The 15,585-nt window shown below is 35.9% G+C and overlaps 2 protein-coding genes across 5 annotated transcripts in view; one reads left to right on the top strand and one right to left on the bottom strand.

Moving 5' to 3' along the window:
* LOC129277182 (kynurenine aminotransferase-like) overlaps positions 1-9,785 on the bottom strand; it is a 34,052-nt gene extending 24,267 nt beyond the window's left edge. The window contains exons 1-2 of one of the 4 annotated variants that reach the window (XM_064110158.1): positions 9,670-9,785; positions 2,778-2,963 (exon numbers count right to left, since the gene is read on the bottom strand). The gene's annotated coding sequence lies outside the window, so the exon portion shown is untranslated. Of the gene's footprint in view, positions 1-2,777; positions 2,964-3,420; positions 3,700-3,723; positions 3,850-9,669 lie in introns of those variants that run through there. The other 3 variants (XM_064110156.1, XM_064110157.1, XM_064110155.1) reach the window with 3 other exon arrangements.
* Positions 2,935-14,257, top strand: LOC129277180 (cyclin-dependent kinase 9-like). The gene is made up of 4 exons (XM_054913391.2): positions 2,935-3,411; positions 8,226-8,307; positions 10,419-10,509; positions 11,719-14,257. Exons 1-4 carry the CDS (start codon positions 3,236-3,238, stop codon positions 12,597-12,599), a joined length of 1,230 nt encoding a protein of 409 aa, XP_054769366.1. The 5' UTR covers positions 2,935-3,235; the 3' UTR covers positions 12,600-14,257.
* Positions 14,258-15,585: the final 1,328 nt, after the last annotated feature.

Raw genomic sequence — 15,585 nt, 5'->3', positions numbered from 1 at the left:
TAAGAATATCAAAAACACAGATTTTCAGGAAAAAGGGTGGTTTTGAAAGACTGGTCAATGGTCATTCGCGGGGTCAAACGTATTTAGGGTATGTTTTTTCCCAAAGCTTTTTTTTTTAAGACTAGCCAAACTTGTTTAGGGTATTTTTTTTTTCCAAGCTTTTTCCCCCGAGGTCATATTTTGGCGATAACTTGTTAAGGGGCCAAGATGTGTAAATAAAGCCTGCAAAAAACTTGTTTAAGGGGCTATTTTGCACACAGAGAAAAACTTGTTTAGGGGGTGGTCACGCGTGTGTACAGCAATATATTTGACTGCCCCCCCCCCCCCAGGGAATTGAGGCACATCTCAAGCAGGTCATGGATCTCTAGGGGAGACAATTGTGTCCTGTCAGGGAGAGTTCTGTCAAATTTCAATCTCTCAAGGATGATGGCGCAAGCATCCTTAACTGGTACACTCGTGAACAATGACTAAACATCAAAGCTGATGAGATTGGAAAGGAGAACGAACGAGACAGAACTTTTCCTTTTTTTGAGGGTCCAGTTTGTGCCTCGATGTTGGGATTCTGTGTCACGATAGACTTTCATCCATATAATCAAGGTAAGTGCATAATTAACTTTTCCTCTTTTATTTGGGGTGCTATTGCTACCCATTCTACCCCAGTTTATAGAGTACCCTCTGCCTAATATTACACGGACGAGTCCTGGGGCCTGTTTCATGAAATGGTCTTTGGTAGAACCGCTCTACGTATTAAGAACGAGATATCGCTCAACTGTTTCACAAAGCCGATTTGGGCAAGGAAGAATGGTCCTTGGAAAGACACCTTCAGACATGATCTTCTTTGCACACCGCCCGCCACCGTCGGCATTGAGAGAAAATGCGTTTACGGCAAGCCACACTGACATATCACCTTTAAACATTTTTTTGGGGGGGGGTCATTCGATTGCACTCTGATGCATTTTATCTGGGATGGCGCCAAGTTATTTTTTATATGGGGGCTAGTTGTCATCAACGGATGTCATTTTAACTTCTCCGGGGTAATAGGCCCAAATAATTTTATATGTTTTTTTATTATTCTCCCTCCGTCTTTTCCCCATCCCTTTTTTTTTTAATTAAAGGAAACCAAAACCCAAGAAGAGAAGCAATCTTATGGGAAAGAGTAAAATGAGAGGAACGATTTAAAAAAAGTTTAATCAAAATCGGTTGAACATACATATCTATATTTTTTATTTTCTTAAAGTTTATATTCTTATATAAACTTCCATAAAGTTGTCAACTTAAATATGACAAACGTTTATGATCGTTGTCATTTTTAGCATTGTTTCTGTAAATAGTATTTTTTCCATTGCGGATTGATTTCACACATTTTTCTATGTTTTATTATTGCAAAGCACTACTTTACCCACTTGGACATGTTTGCACCAATTTTCATATTTTGCTTGTCTTGGTATGTTTATACTACTCTAAACACTCACATGTATTTCTTGCGTTATATCTGACAAATGAAATAAATAAATTAGATTTTTTACATGCAGTCTCTCATATTTTCCTTTTTAGTCTCATACAATCAGACACATTGACTTTGTTTACTCCATTCAAACCCTTATTTTACCTCAACAAATAACATTTAATGCATAATTTGCAAAATTATCATTATAAATAAGTATTCTATGAAAATACAGATTATTGAACAAATAATACTATGTCGAAATTACTTAGTCAATTCAATTTTTATGTCGGACAAGGGTCTCTTTCGTTAAAATATCAATGAAAGGTGTCTCTAAAGACTAAAAGGACATTGTGTTCTAAACAAATCCATTTATTAAAGGGAAATAATGAAAATCTCGATTTTATCCAGTTTGTTAGTGAATCTTTAAAAAAATTATTTTTCTCTTTTTACCTCATTTATAAATAAAGTAAGCTCCATACATCAATGATCAATTCTACAATCAGTAATAAATAAAACATTATTTGATCTCCATTTATTGAAATATATGGTTTTATGAAAAGTCGTCATTCCGAAATAAAAGGTTCAGGTGATGATGAAGACTAAATATTTTTCTGATAGTATAATAAGTATAACTGTTAGTATCAATTTCAAACGATGTCGCGGACTTGGAAGACAAAATTGCCTTCATGACCCGGAAAGCGCTGATTTGTCGCCAATCTTCCTATCTCGGAAGAATGGTCCTAGCTAGGACGTTCCTATGTATCGCTCATCTCGTCATGCAACAGGCCCAAGCTCATCGTGAAACAGGCCCCTGGCCTGGGCTCCCTGGGGCCGATTGCACAAAAGGGTCTTTCCAAGGACCGTCTTTCGTGTCGCCCATCTTTTATGATACGCCATGTAAAACGCATTTCAAATAAATTATCTGCAAATATATTTTATTTGTCCGTTAAAATAAACAAAATATTTGTTAATAAAATGATGTGATATCTCATTTTGTATAAAATTTGATTTAAAAGCAAGCTTACGAATTTTATTTGTTTATCATAAATTTCAGAAACACCCCGCTTACAGCGCATCATAAAAGATGGGCGACACGAAAGACGGTCCTTGGAAAGACCCTTTCGTGCAATCGGCCCCTGGGTAACTTAAGTTAGGGGACCACGGCACCATATGTATTGCCTGTCAGTGTCAGACTCAGTGTCAACTCACATTCACAACAACTGAGGCATGTGAGGTGAGGCAGCTCAAGGCAAACAAAGTTTAAGAAGCTCTCAATAAAAAGAAATGAACTTCCACAACATGCAAAAATTCCATATTAATTTATACTCACCTTAAGATATCCGGTCAGCAAAAAAAATGTAGTTATTGACTTAAAAACACTTTTAATGTCCTTGGTTTTCCCCACAGCACAGCCACAGCCACCACAGTCCACACAGATACAGGATACAGGTTTGGAGGTGTGTCCGATACGAGTATTTTGATTGGTTGAACACGAATGACAGAAAAATCCCAGACCCTAATTTTAAAAAAAAAAATTCACTAGATTTGTTTCTCTATTTCCAAACGACATCATTAAAATAGATACTTAAATCATTTTCAAAAGAAATGAAAAGCGTCATGAATTTCAGTTGTTCTTTGAAGTCTTTGAATTCTTAACAACTATAGTTTCATATTTTAAATCGAAAGCCTTGAAATTAATATCGATTCCGATCCCATGCATGCACTGCATGCACTGCACTGTACTAGCTCTCGAGTACTCGCTTCTTTCATTTCAACGAAAATGTGAAAATGGCTGAAAGCAAAGCGTCGACGTTTTCTGGACCACCCGGTCAATCGTCAGCTAATCAAGGATACAAGATGGCAATGGCCCCGTATCAAAAAGGGGGAGAATCCATGGAATTCAAATATTGTGAAGAAGTCACTAAATATGAAAAATTAGCAAAGATAGGCCAGGGAACATTTGGGTAAGTTACCGAAATAGAACTGTAGCGCAACATGCAAACCTTGGACCACAACAGAGCATGTCTTTTGCACATGTATTGGATGGAGAATATCACGATTTCGTGTTGCGGTAATTCATATTGCACAAGAGAAAAATCACCAAATTTGACAGCATCGCAGCCATTTGTGTGACTAGTCACTAGTGGCCTTATCGTGAAATTTGCTTCGACTTAATCACCTCTCTTCTCTCGTGTGTGTAGCCAGGAGGCTCCTAGTCCTAGACCTAGGCTAGATAGTAAAAATCATTCACTAATGTGTGCTTACTCTCCACTTACTAGGCCAGGGATTGCGTCCCATTCATCATGTGCATGTACCGCGAAAAAACTGAAATTTTCACCCCCTGGCCCCAGATTAAATACTTTCCTTCAACAGATCTAGCCATGATGGTCCTGGCTAAATGTAGGGATTCCACTGTGGGTGCTGCACTTACTATCTTACAAAAAATAAAAATAAATCATCATGATCATGCACGCGCGTTATGATGTCATCGGGAATAGTTGTGTTTCTTAATTCTTTCAGTTTCAGCATTCATGAGTCATCGGTCATGACATGATTAGAATGTACAAAAAAGATGCATTAAAAAATGAAATCTGGCCTTATTTTTTTTTTTTACATTATTAATCTGTGATGAATGAATTTCGAATATGATACTTTGCTTACCTGAGTCATGAACGATGTTTCTGATTTTAAAGGATTTCAGGAGTCATATTTCCATGCTCATTTGCTGAATGAAGTCGAAAAAAACGGACGCATTCCAAATTTCTAGAGGCCGACAGATTAAAAATCTTTAAAAGTCTTTGCACTGACAACTGCAATGACATGTGATAAAAATAATTAAATGGCCACCCCTAGACAAAAGTGAAATGAACCTGCCGTGGAATGTCAAAGTCAGGTGAAGTATTTGAATGAGAGTTACAGCATAAAAACATGATAACTTCTTAAAATAAGAGTTTTTAATGCTTGGCATGTGCAGTTGTGCTGAAAGGTAAAAAAAATGTTTACGAATCATTTTAAAATTGCTTTTAGCAAAATATTTTCAAGGATAAGCAAACGCAAAGAAAAAAAACTGATTTGTGACGTCATCAGCTCATGAAAATTCATCGTATCCCACGATACGGCATCTGGATACGGTGATGTAATTTTATGCAACTAAATTTGCGCGAACAGTCATTTTATGAATTATGGTTTTCAGAATATGTAATGTGCGTTAACAAAATCTATGTTGACCTAATGAGTTTTTTTATGTCTATTTAATGCTTCTTTGGCCCCACAGCCGTAACGGTTGCGCGAATTGTGATTGAAGCAGAAAATTAAGGCACTACTGATATATCAATTAAAAAAATGTCAAAGGAAAGGAATTAAAGTCAATCTCATTTTATACTAACAGTTTATAGATTTATTCACATCGATAATATTGATAAATTTACTCCATACTTTCCAATGTCTAGATCTCTACATCCTTAGAAAGTGCGATTAATTTTGTGAATGCATGTTGCTTCTTATGTCAATGACCAACTACGTTGATCTACGGACCGTATGCGTAGCCCCTTGCCTATAAACCTGTAAAGACATAGGTGAAATCAAACAATTCATCCAACGATATTCAAATTATACTAGCAACTCATGTGGGCGTGAACAAACGAAATACATATCCTCTAAAACGTTCAAACATATAAACTTCAATAATTTATACTTGAAATGAATATCTATGAATAAATTGTTAATTCCACTCTATCAGAAATATGTTTAACAAAGTATTGTTATTATGTTGAATGTGTACTTCTAAATCTATTAAATCACGTACCCCTCCAGACCCAAGGTGGATTTCCCAATTGTCATGAAGATTATTCAGCCACAATCACAGCAGACACATCCATAAATGAATATTAATTTCATTCACTCCGAACATTGACTTCTTTTCGCCAATCCCCTCCCCCACAAACATCCCATCATTTCCATTTACATTGCCCATGACGACCCTCATATTCTCTCTTTCTCCTTTACACAGATTAATTTCAAATAATATTTTATTTTAAATCGTAATTGTTAAGCACATGTACAACAAATTCATAAAGTATTCACTGTGATGACTAAAAACATTTCTTGGGACAGTGACATGCGCGTTCATTATCTAATTGGCGGGCAAAGAGCAATAAAGAACAATACAAATGAAAATACACTGTACCGAACGTATATAACTCACATTAAAAATGAGTCGTAATATGATAAATAGTATGAATAATATAAATAAAATCATTACTTAGGGAAATTATAATAGATTCAATGAATATCTGGAAAAAAAATAATAATTCAAATTAAATTAGTTTTGGACCCCATCTAATTTTGGAAGACTCTAATCAAGGATTTTGATGCCATGTGCGATTTGTAGTTCATCCTAACATCGTTTACCACATAATATCACCCATAGCAACCATCACATCCAGATGTCACTCTGACAAAATAACAAAATATACACTATTTTGGGATATAGCCTGCCGAGCTACTAGCACGTAGATACGGCATTTATTTCACATAAATTATCAACACTTTCATTTTTCAAAGTATGAAAACAACTTCTAATAAATTCTGTCTGAGAATCATACATATATAATGTTTTTATACCTCTTAACATTAATCATGTGAAGTCATAACTAATTAAACTGTTATGCCCTAACCCTAATTATGCCCGGGTTTAAAAAAACAGATATAAAACTGAATCAGCACTAAACTCTGAAAAAACCGTATGGCCACCGCAATTTAAACTTTGATGCAACAACGTCTCCTACCAATTATCATTTTTTAATTCACTCTATAAAAAGAACTCCATATTAAAAAACGTGCTAGTGTGCGGTCCTTGGAAAGCTAGAATGACTTCCCCTACAACACCACACCCTTATCTCGCATCCCCTCTTTTCATATTCAAATGAAACACCTTCGACGCAACGGAATTGAATAATTCCGTCACGCATGCCGGAGAACAATTAGTGTTCACCACTTATTGCCGTATAAACAACAGTGGAGGAGCCGTGGTGTAGTGGTTCTGACTCTCACCTTGCAAACAGAGGGTCGTGTGTTCGAATCCCACCGCGGTCTGGCGTCCTTTGGCAAGGCGTTAATCCACACTTTGCCACTCTCGACCCAGGTGCTAAATGGGTACCCGGTAGGATGTGAAAGTCATTGTAGCTTGTCCAGTACTGTGTGCGCCTCACCGGCGACTGACTGGAATACTCCCCAGGGAGTGGAGGATGTGCACACATTGTGTGCGGGAATGACTGATTGAATCCGATGACCGGGGTAATAATATATCTGTAAAGCGCTTAGACACGTCGTTCCGATGTATTAAGCGCTATATAAAAACGGATTATTATTATTATTATTATTAACATTTGCCAGCTATACAATGTAACGCTGGCAAATACATTTCTGTACTGTAGCTGATGTGTGGCATGTCATGTGTCGAGTGAGACAGAACTTGGGAGACACACCGTCGTGAAATTAACTAACACTTTCAAAAGATATAAATATGAATAAATCATTTTGCTGTAAGTAAATGAGTTGGACATTTCATCAATCCATTCCTTTGTCTTTGTCATTATTGATGTGATCTTTGAATAATTTTATCAATTCGCTCTACGGCAGTGTCATCAGAAAAGCATTCATGTACTCAGGCTGGGAATGGATGAAATTAAATTTCGATTAAATTTTGATATCATTTTTGACACTTTACTTTTATATCAACTGAAATCCGTAACATCTAAATTACATTGCCCAAACAAGTAACCGACGGTACCCTTGGCCTTCTCCCCTCATTTTATTTTTGAGCGTATTTACTACCATTTTTAAGACGTAAATGTGAGCAATGCGATACACAAATGCGAGGTAAACATCTTCGCGCCTCCTACAAAAGAGAGTTTTGGGCCTCGAGTTGAGGTCGTATGGTAGAAGAAATCCCGAGAAGAAAACATGGACAAAATAATTGACATGTTTATTTTAGGATCTGAAAACCAAATTTTTTTTTTATACCCCCAGTATATATTATTCAGTTTTTGGTGTAGTTCTAGGCTTGTTTTACAGTAGTTGTCCAGGTTGTCGGGGACGTTCACGGTTGGCGGCTTTGCCCTGAAAATTTTCAGGGTAGTCGGCGCCCGCCCACCGTGACGCGTGGTAGCGAGAACGTTGCAGACGGATCAGGGGCAGCGGAAGTGGGGGGGGGGGTTAGGGTACAAAAACGTAAAAATGACCATATGATTGTGATTTTTTGCATGGTCAGCCCCCCCCCCCCCTCACTTTGAAAACCGTTCCGCGGCCCCTGCGTATTGCTTGCGTTCAGCATAACAGCAAAGACAATAACTGCAGCCTCCGCCTTTGATTATACATGTAGGCTACCACATTCAAGTCTTCTGCCGTGCCATAGACACATACATGTATGGTTAGTGATATTGGCAGCAACGCATTGAACCAGCCCACTATTTCAAATTCCATGCACTATCACTGTCTATACTGCTCATTTCTGATCCTAACTGTTTCTTGCATTGGGAGCCGGGACATTGTCTTCCAAATGACTAAAGCTTAATCATAGTGATTTTAAAAAATGATTTCAATCTTAGGTGGCATAAGGTTATGTCTCACTCTACACAAAAACCCAATATCCCTCAATTTCAGCTGAATATTGTCAGATTGGTAAAGATTCAAACAAATGCAGTTTAGCAAATTATTCATAACCTCATTGAGATTGAAATAAAATAACATATTAACAATTTTTCTCCCTTCCTTCCAGCGAGGTGTTCAAAGCAAAGCATAAGAAGAATAAAAACATTGTTGCATTGAAGAAGGTACTGATGGAGAATGAAAAAGAAGGGGTAAGTTAAAAGTAAAATCTTTTATTATTATTGATCTCAATCAAACCTTTTTTCTTGTGAATACAGTTTGATATACCATCATACCAACATGTGGATATCTGTTCAATATTGACAGTGGTAGATGTACACAAAACCGAGTAATTGATAGTATCATTCATTGCATTGATCATCATGTGCACTCTGTGTACAAATCAACTTTACACTCAATTTTTAGCTTTGTGTTATAGGGCTTAGGATTAGCCAATGAGAGGAGCACTTAACTGTAAAAAAGCAACAACAAAAATCTAGGCATTGTACATGTATGTTTGTTTGGGAATATTTTCAATTTTAGACGGTCGATTAGGTGGTAAATGGTAAAAATCAGTAATAAAACAAAAACCATGAAGTTTGAAAAGGTATAGAACATGAAACCAGTTTATGACTGAAGATAATTGAAAATGACAGAATTATTATCGATTGACAAATTAATATGTAAGGCGTGGTTTTGCCTATTATTGCCGCGGCGTATGTTCGTTTGGATTAGCCAGTAGTTAAAGGAGAATGAAACTCTTGGAGCAAGTTAGCTTTTGTGAAAGCAGAAAAATCAAAGAATAAGATCAACAAAAGTTTGAGTAAAATAGGACTAGCAATAGAAGAGTTATGAGCATTTGAATGTCGAGATCACTAATGCTATGGAGATCCTCCAATTGGCAATGCGACCAAGATCTATGATGTCACAGATGAACAACTCTCCCTTTTTGGACACTGAAAATATACCCCAAAACATCTCTTTTTGCTCATTCTAATCATATGACAAACAATTCATCAATGATATAATGTTGTGAAACCTCTGTACTTGTCCTCTCATAAAGAGAACACCTCACCTTGTGATAAACTCTAGAAAAGTGAGAATATAAGTGAAATAAGTACTAAAGTAATTAGGGAGTTGTACATGTGTGACACCACAGATCTTGGTCGCATTGCCAATGGGAGGATCTACATGGCATTAGTGATCTCAATATTCAAATGCTCATAACTTGCTTCTTATTCATTCAATCTTCCTCAAACTTTCAACAATATGTTTCTTTGATTTTTCTCTTTGATATAGATTCAGCTAGTTTCAAGGGTTTCATTCTCCTTTAACTGGGGGTGTTTAAGAGTTAGAGACATAATAACTAGAAGTTTGATGTAATGTCATCTCTCATCCCTCACAACACATACACACTGATTATAAACTAAACTGAAATGAAGAAACAAAAGTGTAACTAAAATTAATGTTTAAATTATCATTATCATTTTATTAAATTGTTTAACTAAATATCAACTAAATATCAACCCTATCGTCCCTAGCCTTAAGCCACATCTACATTATAATGTACTTGCCCATTGCAATGGCCACCGCTCTCTCATCCACCACCATTTGAACAGACGAAGCTCAAAAACAATACAGCACTACATTTTGATATGTCTCCTTCCCAAACTAAAAATCAAAAACTGCCAATGACTACCAAAAAGCATGAGGACCATGCCCAAACCCTGAAATCCCATAATAATTTCGTTGGTTTTCACTGCATCCATCCCATAATAACAGTATAACACTAGTGTATTTCTAAAAACAAGGATACATTACAAGAGAGAGAGAAAAGAGAGGAGAGGGGTAAGGAAGAAAGTGGTCATTGTGCATTAATGCACTACACTGATAGATTTATTGTCCAAAGGGGCATTAGCCTTAACCTCTGATACTTTGATCAAAGACCAGAAGCCTTGGAAGGGACATGAATGAAAAGAAGTAATTTTGAAGATAGTAAAACAATAATGAATGGAAAAGATGCAGTATTACCCCAAAATTCTCAAGCTTACAAATATATGAAGAAACTTTATGATCACTTGACAGACCATCTAGGTAGTTATATAACCCTTTGTGTTTATTAATAAATTATTATCAATGTAAGAGAGATGACAGTGGATAATAGTCTCTATGAAATACATATTCTTACTTGCATGATAAAGGGAAAACATTTGAAATTAGAATGTTTAAAAAACACATGACTATCCTGAATATGATGAAATGTATTTGTACCAAATTATTCCCATTTATTATTCTCCTTCAAATCTCTTCTTCTATGCTTTAGTTTCCAATCACAGCTCTGAGAGAGATAAGAATCCTTCAACTTCTTCGGCATGATAATGTGGTCCCGCTCTATGAGATATGCAGAACAAAAGGTGTGTGCAATTGTCCTAGTTAAGCCTCGTTCACATATGGTGCAACAAAGTATTAAAAAGAAAGTCACTGTGATATCAATTCATCCACAAAATTTCTGCTCATGCATCTTTTATTGACCAAAAAAACAAAACAACAAAATTGTCCAATCAGATCCCTAGTACATGTCTGAGTTTAAATAAACTCATAACATGATTCATGCGTGCACAATTCATGGCTTTGTCTGTGTAATTAAGACAATTATGGGAACCTGAAGTGTGTAATTTGATAAGCATTTATAAGGTAGCCATTTGTCTCACCATGTTTGAATACTACAAAAACTGTTTTTATGCTTTGTCTTGCCATATCTGAATGGGTCAATATCTCATTCACGATCCCATGTTTTCATCATTGGATCTAATGATGATGAAAGAACATGATACTGGTGAACAAAATGACTATTTTCAGACCTTTATTTGAGATTAACTTTAGAGTGAGGGAGTTAGCTCAGGCGGTAGAGCGTCATTTTTACCACTTTGCCCATGTTTTACCTTGAGATTATCGTCAAATATATGCTTCATTGTGCTTTTCACCAGCTTCAAATCAGTAGATTTGTACCTTTAAGTAGAATTTCCATTTATCAATTTTGCTTTTAGCTTTAGTCTGGATGTTCATTTTTATTTTCATTCTGTAATATCCACAGGAAGTATTTTGAATTAGTGACAAATCTGAACCTAAATATTTGTACCTCCATTTCTTGTTACAGTTGTTTCAACTTCTTTGCTGGAAGTAGTAGAAAAGTATAAATAGTGAAAATTTCGTCAATAAGCCAATCTATGTATCTCAATTTGTAATGCCCATGGAGTATACATTTGAATACCCATTATTGAAAATCTGAGCCAATGTACATGTATGAAAAGTGATAGAAAAAAACTCAATTATTCCTATGGCTGTTAGAAGTTTCCTCTTCTTGGCCAGTTTCATAAAGAGTTACATCTGGGATAACTTTGCCATTATGTCACCTACCATGGTAACAGCTCAGCAGCCAATAACAATCAAGGATTCCCTTGTAGTTACAATAATTGCAAATAAAGTCTTTATGAAACAGGCCCCTGGAAGGAATTCAATTTTGAAATATCTGCTTGGAAGCTATCCTACTTATTTCAGTCGATTTCAGGTTATTCTTTTTTTAATATTAAGGCATTTGTTCTTTACATTTTGTTTTGTTACAGCTACTGCATACAACAGATACAAGGGCAGCATATATCTAGTGTTTGAATTCTGTGAGCATGATCTGGCAGGGCTTCTTAGCAACACCAACGTCAAATTCTCCCTGGGAGAAATTAAATCTGTCATCAAGCAACTATTAAATGGACTCTACTATATACACAGTAACAAGGTACTTCATAGAGACATGAAGGCAGCTAATATTCTTATCACTAAGGCAGGAGTGCTCAAGCTGGCTGACTTTGGACTCGCACGAGCGTTTAGTTTACCGAAAGGTGATCAGCCAAATCGCTACACGAATAGAGTGGTGACGTTGTGGTACCGCCCACCCGAGTTGTTGCTCGGTGAACGCAATTATGGACCTGCTATTGACCTGTGGGGGGCGGGCTGTATCATGGCGGAGATGTGGACAAGAAGTCCCATCATGCAAGGCAACACGGAGCAGCACCAACTGACATTGATCAGTCACCTCTGTGGTTCCATCACATCCAGCGTTTGGCCGGGTCTTGAGAAGCTTGAACTCTCGCATACTCTCGAACTCCCGAAGGGTCAGAAGCGGAAGGTCAAAGATCGACTGAGAAGCTATGTCAAGGATCAACAGGCATTGGATCTGATTGATAAACTCTTGAATCTTGATCCAAAAACAAGGATAGATGCGGATCTAGCCTTGAACCATGACTTCTTTTGGGTTGATCCGATGCCTTGTAGCCTTGAGCGTATGTTATCAACTCATACTCAGTCTATGTTTGAGTATCTTACACCAAGAAGACGGATCCAACAGCATCCATCGCATGCTAGTAGTACCAATCGTAATCCTCACCATGCACACCCACCAAACAGACCTTCTCAGGCTACAACAGACCAAAACTATGATAGAGTCTTCTAGACCTCTCACTGCTCGTGGAACCAATCGTAATCCTCACCATATACACCCACCAAACAGAACTTCTCTGGCTACAACAGATCAAAACTGTGATAGAGTCTTCTAGACCTCTCACAAATGAAAACTGATTACTTTATTAAATTATGCACCATCAGATTTTCAATATTTCTTCTTTGTGTACGTGAATGAACTTTGCTTTGAAGACAAAACAATGAGGTACTAGTACATGTATCTCAAGATCTATATGAGGTTAGGTTTTTTCCAATATAGGAATATTCAAGCCATCCACAATGTGTCGAATGTTAAATTTCTTTTCATTTCTTTTCGGTATGGAAATTATTCTTTTGTAATTACACTTGGACAGTCTATTGCTTGCCTAACATAGTCTGATGTCACTGTTTCAGTGTTTCATATGGTCTGTTTTGAAATGAAACTGCGCCTGCAGATTTAATGATCGGCCTTAAGGTAAGATTTAATTCTGCCAAAGGATTTGTGGTTTGAGTTATCTGATGAGATGGCTTCAAAATCTCAAACCACTCACACATGTACATGTACTCATTATGAAGAACAAGTCCAATTTAAAAAAAAATTGTTTTGATTTAAAAGAGGAAATCAAGCATAATGCTGGAAATTTTCATTTAAGAATTAGATAACAGAGAAAGTCATTACATTTCAAAGTGTGGAAATGCTATTCAACCCATAAAGCTTCAAATCGGTATAAGTCTGTGTGTAACATCAACTCTCATTTGTATACCGGTATCCCCCTTGTCCATGCAAATAACTGATTTATGCAAATAGGCAACCCTTAGAATGTCTTCACTTCTTATCTTGCCATCCAATTTTAATGAAATTTTCAGCATTGTTTGAATTTTATTTATATATTCAAATCAACTCTGTGTTGGTGTAGACATGTTTGATTCATTTAATTTCAATACATTGCCCAATGACCCATAACCTATTTAAAGAAAATGTAATCTTTAACCCTAATAAGACCGAGGGGGGGGGGCTGATACCCCCGTTGAACATTTTACGCAATAAATACGCTGCACAAATTTTTTTGACCGCGTCACTTTCTGATGTTTACTTTTAAGTCTCGCACAACTTTTGAGACCAAATTGCGACCCTCGGGTATGCAAATTACGCAACATTTTGTAAGTGCATGCAGACCAAAATTGCTCAAAAATGTGAATTTGTGTACAAGTCCAATGCAAATAATGTTTTAAGCTAAAATACATAGAAGTATCATTATTTTTCCTTTTACTGATTAAAATCAATTAATTTCATCTTGTTTACGGTCAAAATAATGTCTCTGACAATTTCCATTGAAAGAACAAGAAAAAACAAAGTCAGAAAAAAAAAAAATACTTAAGAAATTTATAAAATGATAAAATACATAAGAAAACAAATGAGATGTTGATTTTTGTTAACATAAATTTGATCAGATTCCTATAGAGTCTGTGAACCAAAAATTAGCATTTTAGGGGTATTATTTAGTCAATTAGAGCAAACTTGATTTTTTTTGCATAAATTAGCATGATTAATTAGCAATGAGATTTTTTGCAGAATTTGATCTTACAGTTTGTAGATTATGCCATGGGTAATGCGCATGCCAATTTTCATCGCGATCGCGCGATTAATGGCCGAGATCATAAGGGGGCTGAATAAGGCCCCCCCCCCCCCCTGGTCCCGGTCTTAGGTGTTGAAATAGTCCAGTTTATTTAAAGGGATGGTCCGGGCTGAAAGTATTTATAGTTTAATAAATAGAGTAGAATTCACTGAGCAAAATGCCGAAAATTTCATCAAAATCAGATAACAAATAAAAAAGTTATTGAATTTTAAAGTTTGGCAATATTTTGGGAAAACAGTCGTCATTAATATTCATTAGGTGGGCTGATGATGTCACATCTCCACTTGTTCTTTTGTATTTTAGTATATGAAATGAGGTTTATTCAAATTTTTTCCTCCAAGAAGTAGAAAAATTGGAATGACAACTGATTTAGTGCATTAGATATTTATTGCTGCAACTTATTTCATTATAAGGGAGACATATTATTCACACAAGTATGAAATAATGAAAAAAATTATGATTTTATGTAATAACATAAGAAAACGGAAAGTGGAGATGTGACATCATCAGCCCACCTCATGAATATTCATGACGACTGTTTTCACAAAATATTGCTAAACTTTAAACTTCAATAACTTTATTATTTGTTATCCGATTTTGATGAAATTTTCGGCATTTTGCTCAGTGAATTCTACTCTATGTATTAAGATATAAATATTTTCAGCCCGGACCATCCCTTTAAGGGTAATATTAGATTGTCTTTACTCCAGAGGTTAGAATTTAGCAGTACTCGCGCTTTTATAGATGTTTCCCTCACATTTTCTCTATTTATTCAAGTAGAATTATTTTTAGGGCATATTACCCCTTTAATGCAAAATACTGTCATCCATATGAAGAGGAAAAGAATATAGACTTTGACATCTTTTATCACGGGATATAGAAGGCAGCATTATTTCATATGTGGAAGCACATGACTATATACTTGTAAACAGGAATTCTGTGGCTGTTTCCATTCTCCTAATGTACATGGCTTATGGCCAGAGCATTCCTCTTTATACTGTTATTACATGTTTCTTTGTTTTGAAGTACATGCAGTAAAATCAGAATGTATGAAGTATTGGTCAGAAATTATTCACTCGCTGTCTTAGTCTTTTACTGCATTTTTACTTTGGTTTAGTTTTTTTTCTTCATAATTTTGGATTTAAACATCTCCAAAAATATCCTCTTCTATCTAAAGCCACCTATGTTCATAAATCAATACTGAATCATAAATAAGTCAACTGAATTAATAAAAAATTGTAATATTTATTTGCCCAAAGAAAATCTTAATAGCATATTTTCATAGTGTAATATGATGCTTTATTGTAGGGTAAACCTTCCTTTTTTCCCCAACTTGATTACAATATAGCAGATAGAAAATTT

This window comes from Lytechinus pictus, chromosome 15 (assembly GCF_037042905.1).
Source record: "Lytechinus pictus isolate F3 Inbred chromosome 15, Lp3.0, whole genome shotgun sequence".
Classification (NCBI taxonomy): Eukaryota; Metazoa; Echinodermata; class Echinoidea; order Temnopleuroida; family Toxopneustidae; genus Lytechinus; species Lytechinus pictus.
This window is presented reverse-complemented; position numbering and strand designations above follow the sequence as displayed.

Coding starts and splice junctions, on each gene's coding strand:
- LOC129277180 (XM_054913391.2), top strand. CDS start 3,236: ATGGCTGAAAGCAAAGCGTCGACGTTTTCTGGACCACCCGGTCAATCG. Junction 8,308..10,418: donor TGGAGAATGAAAAAGAAGGG/GTAAGTTAAAAG, acceptor TCTATGCTTTAG/TTTCCAATCACAGCTCTGAG. Junction 10,510..11,718: donor TGAGATATGCAGAACAAAAG/GTGTGTGCAATT, acceptor GTTTTGTTACAG/CTACTGCATACAACAGATAC.